This window comes from Oncorhynchus masou, chromosome 15 (assembly GCF_036934945.1).
Source record: "Oncorhynchus masou masou isolate Uvic2021 chromosome 15, UVic_Omas_1.1, whole genome shotgun sequence".
Lineage (NCBI taxonomy): Eukaryota > Metazoa > Chordata > Actinopteri > Salmoniformes > Salmonidae > Oncorhynchus > Oncorhynchus masou.
Genome location: NC_088226.1, coordinates 3,630,746 through 3,648,072, shown reverse-complemented (window position 1 = coordinate 3,648,072; position 17,327 = coordinate 3,630,746). Strand labels below are relative to the sequence as shown.

The following is a 17,327-nucleotide window of genomic DNA, read 5'->3' as shown; positions in this document are numbered from 1 at the left end:
GTTTTGTGGGACTTGTAGTTTTAAGCCCCATGCAAATTCTAACGGACATCCTGGTGCTGCAACCTGCTGTGTCAACATGCATACCGGTTTCTCAGTCTATGTTTGAGGCATATTCTGAAATGGAAAAAATAAACCATTACATTCATCAATTAACCAAGAAGCCAATGGGATGGTTTTTGCAATTGTTTAATGCATAATAAAAAATAATACTTTAAATACTTTACTGCTCACTTTCCTGCAAAATCCACCTCATGTCAGTGTTATAACTGTTATACATTCTACATGTTTTTCCCCCCTTCCAACTGGCACACATCTCTAAATAGTTAACTCAAATATTAATTCTTATTCTACATGTACATTTGAATCATTTAGCTTACAATCTTATCCATAGTGATTTACTGGAGCAATTAGGGCCTTGCTCAAGGGCACATTACCAGATTTTTTTACCTAGTCGGCTCGGGATTCAAACCAGCCAACTCTCGGTTACTGGCTCAACGTTCTTAACTGCTAGGCTACGTGCCACCCCATGTAACCTTTTTCTGGCCCAGAAATAATGCTGTTGACATTTTACAGTGGTCATTATATGTCACTTACATATTTGTTGACACAACACCTGTGAGTCATTACCTGTCTGACACATGTGCACCATATCCTATACTATACCATACCCTATACTATACCATACCCTATACTATATCATACACTAAGCCAACTGAATAAAGGCTTACGAAAGGATCATCAGAAAAGGAGTGTCATGGCTTTTTGTTGTAGGCTTTCAGTTTACTGTTTGGTCTCATAACATGTGTTAACATGTTTGTAAATGTGACTTGGGCCCTACTTTTTTCCTGACCACACCTCACCAGGAAATGCATTGGCTCTGCTACATAACTCATTTATGGCCCTGAGTGGTTCCTGGTAAGGTGACATGGTCAGAAAAACACAGGGCCCTAGTCAGGAGCATTATAAATACTGAAGCCAGGATGGAACTTCAAAATACATTCTCACTGGGATTTTATGGGTGTTCATTTGGGTCTCATCAGTACATGTGTTGAGGATGGTGTGTGTGTTTGTGTGTTTGTTTATAACAGGGAGAGAGGGGAAAATGAAGACTTTAAGAGAGAGGCAGGGGGCTGATATTAGGGGGTGGGGGTATGAAGAAGACTTTAAGAGAGAGGCAGGGGGCTGACATTAGGGGGTGGGGGTATGAAGAGGACTTTAAGAGAGAGGCAGGGGGCTGACATTAGGGAGTGGGGGTATGAAGAGGCCTTTAAGAGAGAGGCAGGGGGCTGACATTAGGGGGTGGGGGTATGAAGAGGACTTTAAGAGAGAGGCAGGGGGCTGACATTAGGGGTGGGGGTATGAAGAGGACTTTAAGAGAGAGGCAGGGGGCTGACATTAGGGGGTGGGGGTATGAAGAGGCCTTTAAGAGAGAGGCAGGGGGCTGACATTAGGGGGTGGGGGTATGAAGAGGACTTTAAGAGAGAGGCAGGGGGCTGACATTAGGGGGTGGGGGTATGAAGAGGACTTTAAGAGAGAGGCAGGGGGCTGACAGGGGGTGGGGGTATGACGAGGACACCATGCTGAGGTTGTAGAGAGAAGGCAGTGGATTGAATTTCGACCTGACAGCATTCTCCAGAGAAATAGTAGGCATGAGAGAGAGCAAAGGGGAGAGACTGAAGGCTGTGACCTACAAACAAGCTTAACTATCTTCACTTCACCCAGGGTGGGGTATCAGCAGACAGATTAACACTACCCCTGAAGGAGCCATGGTGCAGACAGACAGACAGCCAGACAGACAGACAGCCAGACAGATACCCTGTGGCGGAGGTACAGTAGTGGAGGCACCGTGATTCTCTTGAGTAATTAGTCTCTTTCAACAGTAGCTGACTGACAGAGGGGTGAGTGGAACAGTGCAGGCTGCTTCTTGTAAATAACACCAATAATATGGTTACTTCACAGCAGCATGCTTGGGCATGGCATGTAACTAGGATGTTTATGAGTAGGACTCTGTGTTATTCTAATAATGGCTGTGTTGACTGTAAAGACGAATGCTCTGATTAAAGAAATAGTAATTCTGACTGAACATAAAGGTTAACGGTTCTGATTGAAATAACACCTGTCTCGTTCATGCTTTTATTTGTTATTCTTTACTGTAGATGTAATATGTGTCTTGCATTCTACCGGTCAAGACTTTCAGAACATCGAGTCATTCAAGGGTTTTTCTTTATTTGAACTATTTTCTACATTGTAGAATAATAGTGAATACATCAAAATTATGAAATAACACATATGAAATCATGTAGTAACCAAAAAAGTGTTAAACAAATCAAAATATATTTTGTATTTGAGATTCTTCAAATATCAACCCTTTGCCTTGATGACAGCTTTGCAAACTTTTGGCATTTTCTCACCAGTTTCGCAAGGTAGTCACCTGGAATGCATTTAAATTAACAGGTGTGCCTTCTTAAAAGTTCATTTGTGGAATTTCTTTCCTTCTTAATGTGTTTGAGCCAATCAGTTGTGTTTTGACAAGGTAGGCGGGGTATACAGAAGATAGCCCTATTTGGTAAAAGACCATATTATGGCAAGATCAGCTCAAATAAGCAAAAGGAAATGACAGTCCATCATTACTTTAAGACATGATGGCCACTCAGTATGGATCATTTCAAGTACTTTGAAAGTTTCTTCAAGTGCAGTCGCAAAAACCATCAAGCGCTATGATGAAACTGGCTCTCATGAAGATCGCCACAGGAATGGAACACCCAGAGTTACCTCTGCTGCAGAGGATAAGTTAGTTCATTAGAGTTACCAGCCTCAGAAATTGCAGCCCAAATAAATGCTTCACAGAGTTCAAGTAACAGACACATCTCAACATCAACTGTTCAGAGGAGACTGTGTGAATCAGGCCTTCATGGTTGAATTACTGCAAAGAAACCATGACTAAAGGACACCAATAAGAAGAAGAGGGTTTCTTGGGCCAAGAAACACGAGCAATGGGCATTAGACCGGTGGAAATTTGTCCTTTGGTCTGGAGTCCAAATTGGCGATTTTTAGTTCCAGCCGCTGTGTCTTTGTGAGACGCTGTGTTTGAGATGGTTTTGGATGAGTCAAACCGCAGAGTGAAGGAAAAGCAGCCAACAAGTGCTCAGCACATGTGGGAACTCCTTCAAGACTGTTGGAAAGGTATTCCATGTGAAGCTGGTTGAGAGAATGCCAAAAGTGTGCAAAGCTGTTATTCTACAATGTAGAAAATAGTAAAAATAAAGAAAAACCCCTGAATGAGTAGGTGTTCTAAAATTCTTGACCGGTAGTGTATTTGCGGGTGAATTGGCGTAAATTACTTAACACTTACATTTCCATTAAGTAATGAGTATTAAATTTGCCAATAATGTGAGTTGTTTCTCCTCCCACTTCTTTATCTGCCTTTACCTGATATGTCTCTTCTTCTGCAGTACCTGATATGTTTCTTGATAACTTCAGCAGCGTTGTGCATTTCTCTCTAGAGTAAGGGGACAAACTGTCCTCACAAAGAACTAAATAGAAGCTGAATGACAGACCAAGGAATGGAGAACCATGACAAGGGTGGAGGTGAAGGAGGAGGAGAAGGAGACAAGAAACATCTCCCAGAGGAGGTGAGCGAGAGCGACAAGGAGACCAAGGACCAGCGCAACAAGGCGGAGAAGGGAGAGAAGGAGACAGAGAACAACGGCAGTGAAAAGGAGAGGGTTGAGGGGAAAAGGGAAAGCTGTCGTCGCTCAGGCTCCCTGTGGAGGGGGGGCTGGGCCCTGACGGAGCGGCTAGCCATCAACGTGTCAGGGATGCGCTACGAGACACAGCTCCGCACTCTGGCCCAGTTCCCTGACTCCCTCCTGGGGGACCCTAACCGCAGAATTCGCTACTTTGACCCTCTGCGCAATGAGCTGTTCCTGGACCGGAACCGGAACTGCTTTGACGCCATCCTCTACTTCTACCAGTCTGGCGGGCGGCTGCGGCGGCCTGCCAACGTGCCCCTGGATGTGTTCTTGGATGAGCTGCGCTTCTATGAGCTTGGTGAGGAGATCATGGAACGCTTCAAGGAGGATGAGGGCTTCCCCAAGGAGGAGGTGCCTGCGCTGCCTGAGAACGAGATGCAGAGGAAGGTTTGGATGCTTTTTGAGCACCCAGAATCCTCCTCGGGTGCACGCATCATCGCCATCATCAGCGTCATGGTCATTGTGGTGTCCATCGCCATCTTCTGCTTGGAGACGCTGCCTGACTTCAGGAACGAGAAGGAGCTCCGAGAGGTGAGAGGGGGCTATTGTGGGGCCAGGGGCCTGAGGGCCAAACAGAAATGACACACAGGAAAGAGAGAATGAGAGAGAAACAGAGAAAAGTAGAAAAGGAAACAAACAAATGGACCAGGAGAAAGGAGAGGCTGCGGGAGATGTGCATAAAGCACAGATAGAGGAAGGAGAGGAATGAAGAGATGAATGAAGAGAGAATGAAAGAGTAAGGAATGCATCTCGACAGGGTGCTAAGAGAACAGAGGTTAGCACATTTGGAGACTGATGATGGGGTGATCGTCAATAGTCAGTGAAGGATGACAATTAGTAAAGGATGACAGTTAGTGAAGGATGACAATTAGTGGATGACAGTTGGTGAAAGTCAATGACAGATGTCACCCTGTGGAACATTAATACTACATATGTGACGACACATGCCCCTTACAGGGTTAAACACAACATGCGACACACACACCCTCACACACACACACACACCCTCACACACACACACACACACACACACACACACACACACACACACACACACACACACACACACACACACACACACACACACACACACACACACACACACACACACACACACACACACACACACACACACACACACACACACATTTCTGAGATTATTTTAGTCATGTCATTAAAATTGAGGGAGAGGAATGGGAAGAGTGGGGGGTGAGGAGAGGGGGAACTAGTGTGGTAGGAAAACAAGATAAATAGGTTGGAGGAGAGAGAGAATCACAGTTAGGGAACTAGAGAAAGAGGGAGGTTGCAGGTAAGAGCGGGAGAGAAAAAGGGGTGGGACAGAGAGAGATGAGGGGCAGGAAGGGAGGGGTAAATATGGACTGCACAAAGAACATTATGCTTTATTGATGGTATCTCCAGATCACTGTCCATCTGTGTCTCACATTGACTGGTGCTCCAGGATCATTGCCAAGACGACTCCGTATGGGAATAGATGGAGTTGATAGGAACATATAAACCGAGAGAGAGAGAAAGAGGGAGAGAGGGAGAGAGAAAGCGGGAGAGAGGGAGAGAGAGAGGGAGAGAGGGAAAGAGGGAAAGAGGGAGAGAGGGTAAGTGAAAGTGGAGTGCAAAAGAGGAGAGTGGAGAGGAGCGTGTCTCACATTACTCCTTAGAGATCTAAAGGAGCTATATATAACTTAAGGACAACCCTAAGAGCACATCAACATGTAAACGTTGGTCCCCATTAATAAACACACTGACTCATACCCACTGAAAGAGGGATGGAAAGAGTAGTACAGAACACCTATTTGATGACTCGCACAAAACGAAATGAACTCCACACGCCAAGTGGCTTACCGACAAGGTTAGCTTAGCTGCTTTTGGATTTTGAGGGATCAGGCAAAAGCACAGAACACAAGGTATACGGTGGGTCTTACCGAAGCGCATATGCACACACCCGACCTCTCACACTCACTCAGTCACTCACACACACTCACATGATCAGAACATCTGACAGAAGACACACAGTGCTCTGTACAGACTCAAAATGGCAGCATAGGTGGCAGCAACTGAAAATAAATCCTTGTCTTTTACAAGACGACCACCTCCCGTTGCAACGGTAGCTCTAGACACCATACATGCTGTATGGTTCTGTGACCATTTGGAATGAGCGGCTAGTTGTTATTCCTTTCTTATTGGGTGACAAAGAGTGAGAATGTCTGTCGGGGCAGTGTGATCATGGCTTTTCAACCTCATAAAGGTGAGGAGAAATGGAACTAAAGTAGGTGACAAATGTGAGGGCAAATGTCACTGTCATTTCAGTTGGTAAAAGCATTCCAGGCCTCTACATAAAGACTAACATATGCAGTATATGCACAAACAAACAACTGCTGTATATACACCTCACACAGGCACACTCATGCAGGCACATGGACAGGCACTAACACACATCAGTATCATAGACCTTTGCTTCACTACAATTTTATCATAGGCAATAACAATTCTGAGCCATTTCACTCAAATCCGTCTTATGGCTGGACATACCATAAAACCTACATTTGACTGTCTCACTTTGAACCCCAAGACTGCTTCTTAGAAAACATTGTCAGGATGAAATGAAGTGTCAGATTCATCAGTCCAGACGCTGTGCTGTAACATTAGCCGTTGTCACATGCAGTCATGCTCTATAATGTTTTTCTTCTGTTTAAATATAGAGACGAAACACATTTGCATCAAGGTCTGCGGAAGGAAAGAGAGAGAGAGTGTGATTACACAAGTGAAGTGATGTTAACACAGTATTACAGTTATCACAGTCTTAATCAGACCGTGATGACAGATGCATTTTCCACATGTGCTGAGGAAAGACTTTGCCACCTTTAAAATAATCACTTCTCCTCCCGCTCTCCTCCTTCTTGTGTTTACTGTAGTCATCATGGTTCTCCCCGACCTCTGTCTAACCTTCCCTCATTACTATTTCTTATCAATTCATTTATGTCCTTCATTACCCTTGTAATGAACACGAGGGGAGACAGAGAGCTGGTTTCAAGCGTAGGGCGCAGCAGGTGTTTATTGCAAAGGACCACAGGAGGAGGCAGGTAGCTGGGTCCAGGGGCAGGCAGAAGGTCATACACAGGGGGTCCAACAGGGCAACAGTACAGGCAGGGAAAAGGCTAGGAACGTCGTCCAGGAGATCAGGCAATAGGTTGATAACAGGAAATCCGATAAAGTACAGGCAGGGAATAGGCAAAAGGCGTTGTTAGTGAGGCAGGCAAAAACTATAATACACGGGAGGAGTACATCACAGGAACACCAGCGCTCTGAAAGACGTGTGTCACAAAACAAACAAAACCTCACAGTGACGGGGTGCAAAGAACTGAACTAAATAGTGTGTGATAATGACATACAGGTGTGTGAGCAGGTGATAAGAATCCAGGTGATTGGGATCTGGAGAGTGAGCTGCGTTCAGGGGATCTCAGTGTTTAAGAGTGTGAGTTGGAAGGAGACGTTACAACCCTGTTTGTTATCTCTTGTCTAAACCACAGTCATCCCCCTTCACTGTTTTATCCCCCCTCAATCTCTCCTGCTTCATTTCTAACACCACTCACTTTCCCTGTCTCCTTCTCTCCCTCCAGAAATTCACCTACCAGCCCCATCCTACCCTCCCCAACATCACCATCCTGGTCCCTCCCACTGGCAGTGCTTTCCATGACCCCTTCTTCCAGGTGGAGACCATATGTATCTTCTGGTTCTCCTTTGAGCTCATTATGCGCTTAGCCAGCTCCCCCAGTAAGCTCCACTTCTTCAAGGACGTGATGAACACTATCGACTTCCTCGCCATCATTCCCTTCTTCGTCACTCTGGGCACAGAGCTGGCCAGGGACAAAACCTCCAACAAGGACCCGGGCATGTCTTTGGCCATCATCAGGGTCATTAGGCTGGTCAGGGTGTTCAGGATATTCAAGCTGTCGCGTCACTCCAAGGGCTTGCAGATCCTGGGCCAGACTCTGAAGGCCAGCCTGAGAGAGTTGGCCCTGCTCATCTTCTTCCTCTTCATCGGAGTCATCCTCTTCTCCAGCGCTGTCTACTTTGCCGAGGCGGACAGCCCCGACACGGTGTTCACCAGCATCCCCGAGGCCTTCTGGTGGGCCGTGGTCTCCATGACGACAGTGGGCTACGGGGACATGTACCCTACGACTCTGGGGGGCAAGCTGGTGGGCTCCATGTGTGCCATCGCTGGAGTGCTCACCATCTCCCTGCCAGTCCCCGTCATTGTGTCCAACTTCAGCTACTTCTATCACCGAGAGACGGAGTGTCTCGAGAAAATCAGTGAGTACACCCACATCAGCACCTCTCTCTGGGAGGGTGAGGATGAGGAGGGAGACAAGGGGGAGGGAGATTACACTCCCCTGTATGTGGGCGACTGCAAGGGAATCTGTAACCCCCTCAATGGGACACTGGTGTCAGGACTGTGTGCGGGGCAGGACGGGTGGGAGAACAAAGGCAACGTGTACCTCAGGGAACCCCTGGTCACTCAGGTGTGAGACAGGATGGATGGATAGACAGAGGATCTGCTGAATACAACCCTGGTACTCTGTCTCTAAGTTAAATAGAGAGAAAGATAAAGGAGGATGGCAAAGTAAAGGAGAAGAGATACAAAAAAATACTATTTTACTCAAGGACTTACTTGCACGCTTGCACCGTCAATGGCTTACACCGTTTACTACAAACAGAACTGATGAGACCATGGCAGATATTGTGACAGCTTGCTTTTTGCTAATGTCACTGAGAATTGAGTATGATGCCATCATATTGACAATAAAAACAGCTGAAACAGAATGTATATTTATTTATGATATATTTACCAGATTGTAATAACAGTCTATACAGTACATACAACTCTAGCAATTGTAAATGTTGGTGTTTTTAAGACATGAGTGAATTGCAGTGCCATTTTATTTGTTATTGTGTGCTAGCTAGCTAAATGCACAGGGCCGTTTTGAATGTGTGTAGAGGGTTGACTAAGGGCGTTTTTACCATTTTTGTGAACCCAGTGCAGTTTGCAATTTTTTTGTGCAGTGTGAACACTCTCAAAGAACTCAGACCCCCTCAGAAGAAGAGAGAAGAGCCCCCTAAGTGAACCGAACTGAGATCATCTCGAGAGCTGGTCTGAGTTCGGTTCTCTTGAATTCCGAGGTTTGATTCCTTTTTTAGGGCAATGTGAACACAAAGCTCCCCAGGTTCACTTGTCATTATTTCCGCACGACACACTAGACTACTGCAGCATTGTTTCCCTTGCCGTAGCCACTCACATTGGTGCGACAAAAGAGAGAAGTGCATGTGCAGGTTCATGGAAAAAAATGTTGTTGTTTTTTATATTGATTAGCGATTGCCACAGAAATGTTTTATTTATTTATTTCACCTTTATTTAACCAGGTAGACAAGTTGAGAACAAGTTCTCATTTATAATTGCGACCTGGTAAATGTTTAGTTTGTAGTTCAGATTATTTGTTTGCCATATATGATCTATAGGCTAAGAGAGGTTCATAAACTGTTTATTTGATTGTGGGGTTTGAATAGTGTGAGAAGACAATAACATATTTGGTGAGAATCACAACATAGGGTCCAAAATCAATTCTAGCTCTTAAAAGGGCGGTAGCCTACATTGGGTGTACAATATTCAATTACAGTATTATTTAATCTGCAGTTATTATTCTGCTATTTATTCTGTAACCAATCATATTTACATGTAGTAGTGTCTTCTGATTAAAATGATGATTTCTCCCCTTTTTATTAGCTTTCAAAATGTAAGCAGGTGTATGTAGCTGTCCGATAACACGTTTTGATGGAATGTCTTGTCCTGCACTGCACTTTGTAAAACCCTGGAGTGCATTGAGTGAATTTTGGAAAAATATCTTGGTTCCTTTCTTAACATGGCAATACAAAGAGGACTCGGACCACAAAATAGGTGAAGTGAACTGACAAAAGAGTTGAGTCTTCATTCAAAGATCAGTTCTTTTAAAGAGGACTATGTGTAAAAACACTCAATGTCCTGATGGGACTGGGCACCGTCTCTGAAAGCTATGGCAGAAATGCTCTGCAGTGATATTGTGGTGACGTGGAACACAAAGAGATCAGCCTGGGGGCTGTGGTGCAAACAGAGAGCAGCCCTAAGTGTTGGTCCTGGGCCAGTGGAGAGATTTCAGTGTGTAATGGAGACAGCTAGGCTGGGCGGCAGGGAAATCTGATCCTGGACCTGTCAGGCTTCCAGCTGACCCTTCCTCCCAATGGCTATGCAGGGCTAACACTAGTAGATATCACTGGCCTGAATCCACACTCACCCGACTGGGTAGAAGTACTTTACTGGTCATCCAAAGACACATCCTGCCCCTGTCCATGTTACCACTGGGTAGAGGTACTTTACTGGTCATCCAAAGACACATCCCTGCCCCTGTCCATGTTACCACTGGGTAGAGGTACTTTACTGGTAATCCAAAGACACATCCTGCCCCTGTCCATGTTACCACTGGGTAGAGGTACTTTACTGGTCATCCAAAGACACATCCTGCCCCTGTCCATGTTACCACTGGGTAGAGGTACTTTACTGGTCATCCAAAGACACATCCTACCCTTGTCCATGTTACCACTGGGTAGAGGTACTTTACTGGTCATCCAAAGACACGTCCCTGCCCCTGTCCATGTTACCACTGGGTAGAGGTACTTTACTGGTCATCCAAAGACACATCCTGCCCCTGTCCATGTTACCACTGGGTAGAGGTACTTTACTGGTCATCCAAAGACACATCCTGCCCCTGTCCATGTTACCACTGGGTAGAGGTACTTTACTGCTCATCCAAAGACACATCCTGCCCCTGTCCATGTTACCACTGGGTAGAGGAACTTTACTGCTCATCCAAAGACACATCCTGCCCCTGTCCATGTTACCACTGGTTAGAGGTACTTTACTGGTCATCCAAAGACATATCCCTGCCCCTGTCCATGTTACCACTGGGTAGAGGTACTTTACTGCTCATCCAAAGACACATCCTGCCCCTGTCCATGTTACCACTGGGTAGAGGTACTTTACTGCTCATCCAAAGACACATCCTGCCCCTGTCCATGTTACCACTGGGTAGAGGTACTTTACTGGTCATCCAAAGACACATCCTGCCCCTGTCCATGTTACCACTGGGTAGAGGTACTTTACTGGTCATCCAAAGACACATCCTGCCCCTGTCCATGTTACCACTGGGTAGAGGTACTTTACTGGTCATCCAAAGACACATCCTGCCCCTGTCCATGTTACCACTGGGTAGAGGTACTTTACTGGTCATCCAAAGACACATCCTGCCCCTGTCCATGTTACCACTGGGTAGAGGTACTTTACTGGTCATCCAAAGACACATCCTGCCCCTGTCCATGTTACCACTGGGTAGAGGTACTTTACTGGTCATCCAAAGACACATCCTGCCCCTGTCCATGTTACCACTGGGTAGAGGTACTTTACTGGTCATCCAAAGACACATCCCTGCCCCTGTCCATGTTACCACTGGGTAGAGGTACTTTACTGGTCATCCAAAGACACATCCCTTCCCCTGTCCATGTTACCACTGGGTAGAGGTACTTTACTGGTCATCCAAAGACACATCCCTGCCCCTGTCCATGTTACCACTGGGTAGAGGTACTTTACTGGTCATCCAAAGACACATCCCTTCCCCTGTCCATGTTACCACTGGGTAGAAGTACTTTACTGGTCATCCAAAGACACATCCTGCCCCTGTCCATGTTACCACTGGGTAGAGGTACTTTACTGGTCATCCAAAAACACATCCCTGCCCCTGTCCATGTTACCACTGGGTAGAAGTACTTTACTGGTCATCCAAAGACACATCCTGCCCCTGTCCATGTTACCACTGGGTAGAAGTACTTTATTGGTCATCCAAAGACACATCCTGCCCCTGTCCATGTTACCACTGGGTAGAGGTACTTTACTGGTCATCCAAAGACACATCCTGCCCCTGTCCATGTTACCACTGGGTAGAGGTACTTTACTGGTCATCCAAAGACACATCCTGCCCCTGTCCATGTTACCACTGGGTAGAGGTACTTTACTGGTCATCCAAAGACACATCCTGCCCCTGTCCATGTTACCACTGGGTAGAGGTCACTTGCCCCTGTCCACTGGTCATCCAAAGACACATCCTGCCCCTGTCCATGTTACCACTGGGTAGAGGTACTTTACTGGTCATCCAAAGACACATCCCTGCCCCTGTCCATGTTACCACTGGGTAGAAGTACTTTACTGGTCATCCAAAGACACATCCTGCCCCTGTCCATGTTACCACTGGGTAGAAGTACTTTACTGGTCATCCAAAGACACATCCTGCCCCTGTCCATGTTACCACTGGGTAGAGGTACTTTACTGCTCATCCAAAGACACATCCTGCCCCTGTCCATGTTACCACTGGGTAGAGGTACTTTACTGTTCATTCAAAGACACATCCTGCCCCTGTCCATGTTACCACTGGGTAGAGGTACTTTACTGGTCATCCAAAGACACATCCTGCCCCTGTCCATGTTACCACTGGGTAGAGGTACTTTACTGGTCATCCAAAGACACATCCTGCCCCTGTCCATGTTACCACTGGGTAGAGGTACTTTACTGGTCATCCAAATGACACATCCTGCCCCATCCTGTGTCCATGTTACCACTGGGTAGAGGTACTTTACTGGTCATCCAAAGACACATCCTGCCCCTGTCCATGTTACCACTGGGTAGAGGTACTTTACTGGTCATCCAAAGACACATCCTGCCCCTGTCCATGTTACCACTGGGTAGAGGTACTTTACTGGTCATCCAAAGACACATCCTGCCCCTGTCCATGTTACCACTGGGTAGAGGTACACTGGGTAGAGGTACTTTACTGGTCATCCAAAGACACATCCTGCCCCTGTCCATGTTACCACTGGGTAGAGGTACTTTACTGCTCATCCAAAGACACATCCTGCCCCTGTCCATGTTACCACTGGGTAGAGGTACTTTACTGGTCATCCAAAGACACATCCCTGCCCCTGTCCATGTTACCACTGGGTAGAGGTACTTTACTGGTCATCCAAAGACACATCCTGCCCCTGTCCATGTTACCACTGGGTAGAGGTACTTTACTGGTCATCCAAAGACACATCCTGCCCCTGTCCATGTTACCACTGGGTAGAGGTACTTTACTGGTCATCCAAAGACACATCCTGCCCCTGTCCATGTTACCACTGGGTAGAGGTACTTTACTGGTCATCCAAAGACACATCCTGCCCCTGTCCATGTTACCACTGGGTAGAGGTACTTTACTGGTCATCCAAAGACACATCCTGCCCCTGTCCATGTTACCACTGGGTAGAGGTACTTTACTGGTCATCCAAAGACACATCCTGCCCCTGTCCATGTTACCACTGGGTAGAGGTACTTTACTGGTCATCCAAAGACACATCCTGCCCCTGTCCATGTTACCACTGGGTAGAGGTACTTTACTGGTCATCCAAAGACACATCCTGCCCCTGTCCATGTTACCACTGGGTAGAGGTACTTTACTGGTCATCCAAAGACACATCCCTGCCCCTGTCCATGTTACCACTGGGTAGAGGTACTTTACTGGTCATCCAAAGACACATCCTGCCCCTGTCCATGTTACCACTGGGTAGAGTACTTTACTGGTCATCCAAAGACACATCCTGCCCCTGTCCATGTTACCACTGGGTAGAGGTACTTTACTGGTCATCCAAAGACACATCCTGCCCCTGTCCATGTTACCACTGGGTAGAGGTACTTTACTGGTCATCCAAAGACACATCCTGCCCCTGTCCATGTTACCACTGGGTAGAGGTACTTTACTGGTCATCCAAAGACACATCCTGCCCCTGTCCATGTTACCACTGGGTAGAGGTACTTTACTGGTCATCCAAAGACACATCCTGCCCCTGTCCATGTTACCACTGGGTAGAGGTACTTTACTGGTCATCCAAAGACACATCCTGCCCCTGTCCATGTTACCACTGGGTAGAGGTACTTTACTGGTCATCCAAAGACACATCCTGCCCCTGTCCATGTTACCACTGGGTAGAGGTACTTTACTGGTCATCCAAAGACACATCCTGCCCCTGTCCATGTTACCACTGGGTAGAGGTACTTTACTGGTCATCCAAAGACACATCCTGCCCCTGTCCATGTTACCACTGGGTAGAGGTACTTTACTGGTCATCCAAAGACACATCCTGCCCCTGTCCATGTTACCACTGGGTAGAGGTACTTTACTGGTCATCCAAAGACACATCCTGCCCCTGTCCATGTTACCACTGGGTAGAGGTACTTTACTGGTCATCCAAAGACACATCCTGCCCCTGTCCATGTTACCACTGGGTAGAGGTACTTTACTGGTCATCCAAAGACACATCCTGCCCCTGTCCATGTTACCACTGGGTAGAAAGTACTTTACTGGTCATCCAAAGACACATCCTGCCCCTGTCCATGTTACCACTGGGTAGAGGTACTTTACTGCTCATCCAAAGACACATCCTGCCCCTGTCCATGTTACCACTGGGTAGAGGTACTTTACTGTCATCCAAAGACACATCCTGCCCCTGTCCATGTTACCACTGGGTAGAGGTACTTTACTGGTCATCCAAAGACACATCCTGCCCCTGTCCATGTTACCACTGGGTAGAGGTACTTTACTGGTCATCCAAAGACACATCCTGCCCCTGTCCATGTTACCACTGGGTAGAGGTCTTTACTGGTCATCCAAAGACACATCCTGCCCCTGTCCATGTTACCACTGGGTAGAGGTACTTTACTGGTCATCCAAAGACACATCCTGCCCCTGTCCATGTTACCACTGGGTAGAGGTACTTTACTGGTCATCCAAAGACACATCCTGCCCCTGTCCATGTTACCACTGGGTAGAGGTACTTTACTGGTCATCCAAAGACACATCCTGCCCCTGTCCATGTTACCACTGGGTAGAGGTACTTTACTGGTCATCCAAAGACACATCCTGCCCCTGTCCATGTTACCACTGGGTAGAGTACTTTACTGGTCATCCAAAGACACATCCTGCCCCTGTCCATGTTACCACTGGGTAGAGGTACTTTACTGGTCATCCAAAGACACATCCTGCCCCTGTCCATGTTACCACTGGGTAGAGGTACTTTACTGTTCATCCAAAGACACATCCTGCCCCTGTCCATGTTACCACTGGGTAGAGGTACTTTACTGGTCATCCAAAGACACATCCTGCCCCTGTCCACTGTTACCACTGGGTCCATGTTACCACTGGGTACTTTACTGGTCATCCAAAGACACATCCTGCCCCTGTCCATGTTACCACTGGGTAGAGGTACTTTACTGGTCATCCAAAGACACATCCTGCCCCTGTCCATGTTACCACTGGGTAGAGGTACTTTACTGGTCATCCAAAGACACATCCTGCCCCTGTCCATGTTACCACTGGGTAGAGGTACTTTACTGGTCATCCAAAGACACATCCTGCCCCTGTCCATGTTACCACTGGGTAGAGGTACTTTACTGGTCATCCAAAGACACATCCTGCCCCTGTCCATGTTACCACTGGGTAGAGGTACTTTACTGGTCATCCAAAGACACATCCTGCCCCTGTCCATGTTACCACTGGGTAGAGGTACTTTACTGCTCATCCAAAGACACATCCTGCCCCTGTCCATGTTACCACTGGGTAGAGGTACTTTACTGGTCATCCAAAGACACATCCTGCCCCTGTCCATGTTACCACTGGGTAGTTACCACTGGGTACTTTACTGGTCATCCAAAGACACATCCTGCCCCTGTCCATGTTACCACTGGGTAGAGGTACTTTACTGGTCATCCAAAGACACATCCTGCCCCTGTCCATGTTACCACTGGGTAGAGGTACTTTACTGGTCATCCAAAGACACATCCTGCCCCTGTCCATGTTACCACTGGGTAGAGGTACTTTACTGGGTCATCCAAAGACACATCCTGCCCCTGTCCATGTTACCACTGGGTAGAGGTACTTTACTGGTCATCCAAAGACACATCCTGCCCCTGTCCATGTTACCACTGGGTAGAGGTACTTTACTGGTCATCCAAAGACACATCCTGCCCCTGTCCATGTTAACACTGGGTAGAGGTACTTTACTGGTCATCCAAAGACACATCCTGCCCACTGTCCATGTTACCACTGGGTAGAGGTACTTTACTGGTCATCCAAAGACACATCCTGCCCCTGTCCATGTTACCACTGGGTAGAGGTACTTTACTGGTCATCCAAAGACACATCCCTGCCCCTGTCCATGTTACCACTGGGTAGAGGTACTTTACTGGTCATCCAAAGACACATCCTGCCCCTGTCCATGTTACCACTGGGTAGAGGTACTTTACTGGTCATCCAAAGACACATCCCTGCCCCTGTCCACGTTACCACTGGGTAGAGGTACTTTACTGGTCATCCAAAGACACATCCTGCACCTGTCCACGTTACCACTGGGTAGAGGTACTTTACTGGTCATCCAAAGACACATCCTGCCCCTGTCCATGTTACCACTGGGTAGAGGTACTTTACTGGTCATCCAAAGACACATCCTGCCCCTGTCCATGTTACCACTGGGTAGAGGTACTTTACTGGTCATCCAAAGACACATCCCTGCCCCTGTCCATGTTACCACTGGGTAGAGGTACTTTACTGGTCATCCAAAGACACATCCTGCCCCTGTCCATGTTACCACTGGGTAGAGGTACTTTACTGGTCATCCAAAGACACATCCCTGCCCCTGTCCACGTTACCACTGGGTAGAGGTACTTTACTGGTCATCCAAAGACACATCCTGCACCTGTCCACGTTACCACTGGGTAGAGGTACTTTACTGGTCATCCAAAGACACATCCTGCCCCTGTCCATGTTACCACTGGGTAGAGGTACTTTACTGGTCATCCAAAGACACATCCTGCCCCTGTCCATGTTACCACTGGGTAGAGGTACTTTACTGCTCATCCAAAGACACATCCCTTCCCCTGTCCATGTTACCACTGGGTAGAGGTACTTTACTGCTCATCCAAAGACACATCCTGCCCCTGTCCACGTTACCACTGGGTAGAGGTACTTTACTGGTCATCCAAAGACACATCCTGCCCCTGTCCACTTTACCACTGGGTAGAGGTACTTTACTGGTCATCCAAAGACACATCCTGCCCCTGTCCACGTTACCACTGGGTAGAGGTACTTTACTGGTCATCCAAAGACACATCCTGCCCCTGTCCATGTTACCACTGGGTAGAGGTACTTTACTGGTCATCCAAAGACACATCCTGCCCCTGTCCATGTTACCACTGGGTAGAGGTACTTTACTGGTCATCCAAAGACACATCCTGCCCCTGTCCATGTTACCACTGGGTAGAGGTACTTTACTGGTCATCCAAAGACACATCCCTGCCCCTGTCCATGTTACCACTGGGTAGAGGTACTTTACTGGTCATCCAAAGACACATCCTGCCCCTGTCCATGTTACCACTGGGTAGAGGTACTTTACTGGTCA

At 47.2% G+C, this 17,327-nt stretch overlaps 1 protein-coding gene across 1 annotated transcript; it reads left to right on the top strand.

Moving 5' to 3' along the window:
• The first annotated feature begins 3,509 nt into the window (after positions 1-3,509).
• On the top strand, positions 3,510-8,321 carry LOC135554941 (potassium voltage-gated channel subfamily A member 1-like). The gene is made up of 2 exons (XM_064987329.1): positions 3,510-4,283; positions 7,385-8,321. Exons 1-2 carry the CDS (start codon positions 3,549-3,551, stop codon positions 8,291-8,293), a joined length of 1,644 nt encoding a protein of 547 aa, XP_064843401.1. The 5' UTR covers positions 3,510-3,548; the 3' UTR covers positions 8,294-8,321.
• The last annotated feature ends 9,006 nt before the right edge of the window (positions 8,322-17,327 follow it).

Excerpts from the sequence above, each read along its gene's own strand:
- LOC135554941 (XM_064987329.1), top strand. The coding sequence starts at position 3,549 with ATGACAGACCAAGGAATGGAGAACCATGACAAGGGTGGAGGTGAAGGA. Across the intron at positions 4,284-7,384 it reads ACGAGAAGGAGCTCCGAGAG|AAATTCACCTACCAGCCCCA; the intron begins GTGAGAGGGGGC and ends CTCTCCCTCCAG.